The 8,689-nt window shown below is 40.5% G+C and overlaps 1 protein-coding gene across 1 annotated transcript in view; it reads left to right on the plus strand.

Annotated features, from left to right (window-relative positions):
* The first annotated feature begins 999 nt into the window (after positions 1-999).
* Positions 1,000-8,689, plus strand: part of OTOL1 (otolin 1) — a 9,870-nt gene continuing 2,180 nt past the window's right edge. Inside the window, exons 1-3 of the mRNA XM_003794640.1 lie at positions 1,000-1,354; positions 5,283-5,372; positions 8,015-8,086. Of these exons, the coding sequence (XP_003794688.1) occupies positions 1,000-1,354; positions 5,283-5,372; positions 8,015-8,086 (517 nt within the window). The remainder of the gene's footprint in view (positions 1,355-5,282; positions 5,373-8,014; positions 8,087-8,689) is intronic.

Raw genomic sequence — 8,689 nt, forward strand, 5'->3', positions numbered from 1 at the left:
GAGTAGGGTCTCTATTAAATGATGGTTTTACTGTTCTTATTTCCATTCCCTTTACTCTCTATTTATCTTAATTACTCTTCCCTTTTATCAGAAAATGTGCTTTGCTAAACTTGGCAATCTGTTAGCAGCCACTGGACTGCTGGGAATTAATGGAGAATAGAATATTGTGAAATATCAGAATTTCACTTCATCTGGGAACCTCCTGTCATTTCCCTGTGGACCTTGATAAAGGCCTTTTAAGAATAACCACACTTTGCCCCATTAAAATAACACAAGAATAAATGAGAGCTTCTAAAAAAACTCCCCAAGTTATAAAGCAAAGAGTTGGAGAGTTAAACGGCATGTGAAGAGAGTAAGGCTGTAGCACATATTTAAATTTATGATGTTTTTTATTGTCTCTTTCCATTTATTACAATAGATTTTAAAAAATTATTCTCACAACAGGAGCATTATCCCTAGTAGATTTAAGGACTATTTCGCCAGTATTTTTTTCTTGAAATAATTGAGTTTGCTGGAATAAACCATTCCGCTCAATATTTTTCATCTGCCTCTAATACAAATGTATTTGATTCCTATAAATCTTAGTGAGATCAGTCAGGAAATTATACATATTTATTTTCCACAGGGTATGTGAGTTATTAAGTCACGTTGCACTTATTACAGAGCAGGTTTGCTATTTGGCAAGATAATTTGGATGATTGAGAATCATATTTTAGGACATGCAATGCTGAGAAAACAACCAGAAAAGACAATTGAAGCAAAGTGTTTTTTTATAACAAATACCTCAAGTAAATAAAATATTCTGTTGTGAGTCAAGCACACATTTACATATAAAATATATCAAAAATATATCATTTTATATCTTGCATACTGTGCCTTTTGATGGTTCCTATATACGCATATTTCTCTTATGTCCCTATGTGTTTGTGTCACTTCCCTCTGGACCTCACGTGATATGTGTATATTTATTTTCCTATTTCTTTTTTTCTAGCCTCAAATATGTGGATATTTTCTTGGCTTTGTGCCATTTTAATTATCTTGGCTATTGCTGGTATGAACACAATGGCAAAGACCACACCAGATACCAAATTTACGAAGAAATCTGAGGGAAAGGAAGTGCCGAAGGGTGTGAAGCCGTCCAGCGGTGCCCGCCCGGAGGGAGAAGCGACGCCCTTCACGGAGAGGGCCGGGATGGCAGCGCCGGGTCCCAAACCCGCAGCCCCAGACTCTGCCCTCGGCACGGCCACCCTCTCTCCCTTCGAAATTGAGACGGCTGGTGCCTTTTTGAATTGCTGTGATTGTTGTTCTCCTGTCCCAGGGCAGAAAGGAGAACCTGGAGCGACTGGAAAGCCAGGTATGGGTTAACCCAGGAAGGCGCGATTCTCCCCGCGCATCTTTAGAGCTCAGAGGCGGGCTGGGAGGGGGCTCGAGCTGCCTCCAAGGCTTTTTTCATCGTCATGCTGTTGGTGGCAGGCTCACGTTAACATTGTAACCAATGCAAATGGCTACGGTGGTAGCCACTTAAGGTGGTAGCCACAAATGTTACAATTAAATTAGATAAAAAATTCACTTCCATGGTCACGCTAGCCACGTTTTAAGTGTTTGAGCAGCACGTAGCAGGAGCTACCAAATCGCGCAGCAGAGAGATGGAAGATTGCTGTCTTTGCAGAGAGTTCTGTTGAAGGGCGCGGGTGAGAGCAGAGTCAGGGACCACCAACCCCAGCTCTGCGCTGTACATCTTTAGTGACACAGCTTTATAACCAATACCATCTTTTCATTAGTGACTGATTCCAAAGGGGAAAATGCATCTTCCGTCGCCTGGTGAGAATGTGTGATGACTGATGGATTTTCTGAGTGCATTTGTGGTTAAGATTAGAAATGAAATACCTGTGAGGTGGAGAATAAAGCTCGGGATTCAGTTCGCCTCTCATTGAAATTCTTGCCAGCAAACCGTGTCCTTGCCCAGCAATTTTCTCCATGGAACGTGATGGTTACATATTTCAGAAATTCAGATATCTTTAAAATATACACAATGAATATACTCGCAGTTTTATTCTGATATATGTTGGCCTGTCTGGGCCACATAGCAAAGAATTTAATGTGAACTTAAAATCGGAATATCGATTTCAAATTCACTAATTCCTGTTAAATATACATATAGAAAAATATTTGTCGTGTCTTGCCTGAAGCATTTAAAGTTACAAACTCAGTAATTAGGGATCTTCACTAAGCTTTCATTCACTTCGTCCCACTGCAGGGACCTTTTGGGAAAGGTGTTCATTATTTATGCAGAATTAGATTAAGGAATAAAGGGGATGACCAGTGGCCTGGGCGCCAAGATTTCAGGGTTGCTACAACACTATCTGAAATGTAACAAGACTGAGGAAACTATATTTACCAGAATTCTAGTATCCTACCTGACTGGTAAGCGGCTTGGGGGAGAAATCAAGTAGATGCAGCTCATTGCTAGACTATTTACTAAGCCTGTGAGTGAGGTCTATGACCTAAGGGCTTTTGTTTTACGCAGTAGTGGATTTGGTTGGGCTGTTCTCAGAGTTCAGCCCCTCTTCCAAATACTGTGATAGATATTTTCAAGCTGTGCCTGCAGGGGGGCTCATATGTCTCAGCCCAATGGTCCCCAACCTTTTTGGCACCAGGGACCAGATTCGTGAAAGACAGTTTTTTCCCTGATGTGATGGGGGGCGGGGGGAGGATCTTCCAGGAGGCAGAGCTCAGACAGTGATGTGAGCCATGGGGAGCTGCTGTAAAGACAGAGGAAGCTTCACTGACTCGCCCACCACTCACCGCCTGCTGTGTGGCTCAGTTCCTAACAGGCCCCAGCTGGACCTGGACAGTGGCGAGGGTGTGTTGGGGACTACAGTCTTAGTCTGACTGGTTCTGCCATAGGGCATAGGGCAGAGTGCTTAAGAGCACAGAATGTGGAGTTTATCATGATCCTCCCTGAGGGAAGCTTCATTCTCCAAGTCTCGGTTTCGAAAACAGAAAAATGGGGTAAGTGATAGTAACCTCATGGAATTGTTAGGAGAATTGAACGAACTAACACATACAAGTGCTCAGTGCAGTCCCTGAAATAGAATAAATGCTCAATAAACTACTTTTTATTTTCCCAGTTAGCTGTGGTAGGAATCTGGTTTGGTTCTATCTTGTTGAAAGCTCTGAGCTTGAAAAAATTCTGTTTTAATATTCAGAGAAAGAGAGAGAGAGAGATTTGTTCTTGTTTTTACTAGTTTTTTGAAGAACACTTTCCCCCTGTCTTTTAAAAATTAGAGAAACAGCATAAGAGAAACATTGAACAAAAACAAAAAAGGAAAATAAACTTACTCAAAGCCAATTATTTTAATTTGTCTTCATTATTTTTCAGACCTAGGTCATATGAACACAGGTGCACACATATTGCTTATATCACATTTTGCTTTATCTACTTTGAAAAGCCATGAGTCTAATTTTATGGCGTTTCTGAATGAAAATGTTTTGAAGTTCAGAATACCTAATAGCCAGTGAAAGTGAAATTCCACTGAAAACTTTATCTTCTGCTCCTCTCATCCATTCAGATATCATAATGGACACCTACGATGTGTCGAGAGTGGCTAGGTGTTTTATATAATCTCTAATCTTTGTAAAGATGTTAAAAATGTTATCACATTTCAACTGATTTAATTGCATTTCACAGAGTTTTTGCTAAGTGCACCAGAGGTTACACCACCTGTAAGTGCAGAATCTGGAGTCCAGGCAGTTTTGTGTACCCGGAAGCCCCAGCCCTTCCTGTTCTGTTCAGTATTACGGTCTTGATGGTACTTGGACGCAGATGTACATCTCACCTACAGGAGGCAGCCTCCCCGCCCCTCTGCCCTTGTATATGCAGTTGCTTTGAACTCCCTGTGCCAGCCTGGGCATCCCATGAGGGTGGGACACATCGCAAGGTAGCGTGTAACTGGCCATCCTGTTTGCTTCTACCTTCTCTGCATATCCTCTCTCTGCTCCTCTCTTTGAAATCCTTTCTTTTTTAGACAGAGGAGATTAACTACCACCTTTGGTTATTTGAACCTGCGTTCAGCCTTAACCTCCATTGCAAGCCATTTTATGCAAGTTCCCCTTCTCAACAAATGTGGTACCCTTTCAAAGAGCCATACTGGTGGATATCATTTTCTCCATTTCATCAGCCTTCACTATAATTGACGTAAAATTAAGGTGAAATATTATAATTTCGTTGTGTGCACTTATCTATGTGGTATGTAGTTAAATTTCAAAGAACCTGGCCATAAATTATTCCAACCGCAGATTATTTTAGGGGTCAAGAGAAACAATTCCTATGGCTTGGACAGTGACGGGGTGCAGGAAGGATCATTATCCTAGACACAGTTTCCCTGTGTGGCCTGGGTGGAAGGGAACTGGACTGAGGGATGAGCCCTATGTGATCTGAACTTTGCCTATCTCCCAGCCTGCTCCCATCCTTGACTGCTACTTTCATCCGCAGTGCTCTTTCAGTTTCTTAAAAACACCATGATTTTTTCTACTTTTGTTTTTTCTGAAATGTCCCCTCCTTTTTTTTTTCTTCCATTTTTTTTTGCTTTGGGAAATCCTAGTCTTTTCTTTGGGTCTTAGCTCCATGCCATTTTCTCAGGCAAGTTTCCTCGGACTCATAAATTAAGTCCCTTTACCATAACAGCAGGACCTTGTTCATATCTTTAACTAGAGTGTGGCAATTTCCATTGATTTGTATGGACATTTATTTGTTAAACATGCATCTTTCATAAACTCTTAGCTCCCTGAGGGTAGAAACTGCTGGAATGTGCATGGCTGGATTCGCAGCAGCCATCCTTCCTAGGTGCTTCTGTACGTGGGCTCAGAAATAGTTCAGGAATGAACAAGTAAGTGCATGAATGGAAAATCCCAAAGTGCTAAGTGTTGTGTTTTAACTTTCCATCTGAGAGTGTGGTGCACATGAGGTTAAGTGTCAGATCATCATTTTCTGTTGTTTGATGTAGTGCTGCCTCCCTGAATCATTTGATCACTGCCATGAAGCAGTGACAAGTACTAATGGGCTCAATTTATCTATTCAGGTAGTGCAAAATTGCAAATCAGACAAAAAGAGTGCCCTTAGGACCCTGTGACAGTGTATTCTCACCAAGAGTTTATCATTAGGACACTGACAGTTGTTGGTCTCAATAAAATGACTGTCTTCCCCCCCCCGGAGCCCTCTGAACTAATAAATTTCAAAAGAAAAAATGTCTACCCTGATGGGTTTAAAATTCAATTTCCAGGTCCTAAAGGAGAAGCTGGTGATATGGGGATCCCGGGGTCACCAGGAGTTGTTGGGCCCCCAGGCCCGAAAGGACATAAAGGAGAGAAAGGTAGGTAATTCATTTCATTTTGTGTCAAAATTCAGGAGACGTTCTGCATCATTTTTCAGGAGAGCAATTTGCTAAGTAAATACTGGATTCTTGAAGGTGGATGATAGCCCGCATGCTAGGAGAATTTAAAATATTTCATTTGTCAATTGTGGGAACAGAACTTAATTAAAACTGAACTAAATAAGGGTAAAAAGTGATTTGGGGCCAGTCACTTTATTTCACCTGGAAATTCAGGGAAATGGACTAAATATTTATTTGTATCAATTACTATGAAAGAAGATTAGTAGTTACGAGTGCTTTCACAGACCTTTTCCAGCTCAGAAACTCTGTAATTCCAGAGGTGTGTCAGTAAAGAAGGCTTTCTGCCCCAGGAAATCCCCAGGTCTGTAAGTGCTTAAAGATACCAAAGAAAGGTTACAGACTCTCTGGGACATTTAGAAATTCCTCACTGAATACTGGCGGCCTGTAGAAAGACCATCTATCTATCAAGTTAAATGTTTTAGCCTCAGTGTCACATGTCAAAAGACCTAATATCATCTATATATCACTCTCCACACAGCTCAGGAACTGCCTAACTCATTTCTAGAGTAGAACTTCAGTGAAGTAATTACTCAAAAAAGATGCTCGGGGAAGAGAGAGCTACTTCACACTTGTCAGTTATGTGATTTTCATTCTTGGAAACATTTAATCCTTTTGTGCCTGAATTACGTTAGCAGAAAACCCTGTGAAATAAAGATGAGTGATGACCCTCCCCAGTGATTCAGACATTTTGGAAGCTAGACTTCTGGAAGTGAAAGAAAAGATCGGGAAGTTTCATAAAATAAGGTTCTTAAGAATATTCTTTGATGAAGGATCAAAAGTAAAAATTCATTCAGCCAGTCTCTATAAAGTGGCTACTCTACTTTCCTTGGACTCTTACTTAAGATTGAGAGTTAAAAAAGTGAGTAGAATCACTGAATTCATGGTAACCACAACTTGACTGAGTAAATTGAGCATAAGCAACTAGCCTCCCTAAATGAACTTGAGAATCAGAGTAACTCCCAACAGTGAAGGCTAATCCTTGAGCACTGGCAAGGACTGGGAATAGCATCCGTTCTCCACTTCCTTTGAGGTTTGGTTCTCTCAGAATGCATCCGGATATTTTTCTGATATCCTGTAGGTTAATTTCCACACTTTGTCTTTTATGCACATTATTAAATGGAGGAGCTAGCCACTTGGAAATCTCTGCTGTGTGATACGTGGTGACAATTCTTTAGTCCTGTGAAATTAGGGGGAGGCTATTCTCATTCTTTTTAATTTGACTTAGGATTTCTTTTTCCCCTGACCACAATGAAACAAAATGTTAGTTATATCATAGCTAATATACTTAGAAAATCGGTGCCAACCCATGTTGTGTGAGGTCAAGTTTGACTCTGTACCAACTTTAAATTTTTTCATACTTCAGATCCCTTCTGGGATAAGGTGGTAACAACGATTCTGCTCTAGCTTCCTTGAAGGGGAGGTGCTGTACACTTCCATAAACTAAAAGTGTTCCAGGTGATGACATGGGCTCTGTTATATGGGCCTCTAAGTTATAGAAGAGGCTGTGTTAATATCAAATAAAAGTTATATTAAGTAAAAGACTGATTTAAGTAATAAAATAATGGTAAAATCTTGTAGCACTACCTGGTACAAAGAAAATGCTCAATAAGAGTGAGATATTATTAATACCATTGCTATTGCTCTAATTACTTACAGGGGAACACCATCTGGTGTGACTGCACTGTGATTGGATGAGCTTTTAGTGAGATCCAATATAAAATATTTATTTTATGGCAGTGGTTCTCAACCTTCCTAATGCCTCCTAATGCCGCAAGCCTTTAATATAGTCCCTCGTGTTGTGGTGACCCCCAACCATAAAATTATTTTCATTGCTACTTCATAACTGTAATTTTGTTACTGTTATGAATCATAATGTAAATATCTGATATGCAGGATGTATTTTCAGTGTTACAAAGGGGTCGCGACCCACAGGTTGAGAACCGCTGTTGTAGGGTAATATGGCAAATATCTGAAAACCCAGCTCTTTCAATTTTTTTAAAGCACGAATTCTCACAGTTCTATAATTTGTCCAAAAAGTGTATAAAAATATGCAAACACAAAATGAAAATTGGCTTTTTCTTGATGCTCAAGGACATTTTTTCCCCTGGATAATTTACTAGTTTTAGTCAATTGCAGAATGCTGTATCTTGTGTTTAAATTTATATGATATTATTTCCTGGGCATTGCAGGCATATAGAGAACACATTGCAACTGTTACGAAAATTTATAATAGGAAAAGCTTAACCGTATACATATGTAATACCAGCAGGGTTCCCCAGTTTTCTGAGAGGTTTGAAGTGCCGTGGGAAAGCAGAGGGGGTAAGATGAGTTCTGCTTGAAGGGATCAGCACGGCCTCCAGAACTCTGTTAAATGGTTTACTTTCAATTAGGATTAAATACTGTATTTCTAATGATCTTCAGTAAATTATTTTCCCACACTATTTTACCTTTAAGCCATTTTGGTTAAAGAAAACACTGGGCTGTGATGTGGTTTTGAAATGAGTGTTAGAAATATTATGAGAAATATAGATGGCAAGAAATTAGACTTGGTACCATTTTAGGACTTAAAGGAGAACGTGGAGACCAAGGAACAAGCGGAGTTCCAGGATATCCAGGAAAACCTGGAGAACAAGGTATGGAGAACAGTCTTGTGTATGCAACGTATCTGCTCTGCGCAGTCTTGTGTATGCAACGTATCTGCTGTGCGCAGTCTTGTGTATGCAACATATCTGCTCTGCGCAGTCTTGTGTATGCAACGTATCTGCTGTGCGCAGTCTTGTGTATGCAACGTTTTTGCTCTGCACAGTCTTGTGTATGCAACGTATCTGCTCTGCACAGTCTTGTGTATGCAACATATTTCCTGTGTGCAGTCTTGTGTATGCAACGTATTTCCTGTGCACAGTCTTGTGTATGCAACGTATCTGCTGTGTGCAGTCTTGTGTATGTAACGTATCTGCTCTGCACAGTCGTGTGTATGCAACGTATTTCCTGTGCGCAGTCTTGTGTATGCAACGTATCTGCTCTGCACAGTCTTGTGTATGTAACGTATCTGCTGTGTGCAGTCTTGTGTATATAACGTATCTGCTGTGCGCAGTCTTGTGTATGTAACGTATCTGCTGTGCACAGTCTTGTGTATGCAACGTATCTGCTGTGCACAGTCTTGTGTATGGAACATATCTGCTGTACACAGTCTTGTGTATGCAGCATATCTGCTGTGGGCAGTCTTGTGTATGGAA

The sequence above is a fragment of the Otolemur garnettii genome, unplaced genomic scaffold (genome assembly GCF_000181295.1).
Source record: "Otolemur garnettii isolate 467f Iridium unplaced genomic scaffold, OtoGar3 scaffold00084, whole genome shotgun sequence".
NCBI classification, from domain to species: Eukaryota; Metazoa; Chordata; class Mammalia; order Primates; family Galagidae; genus Otolemur; species Otolemur garnettii.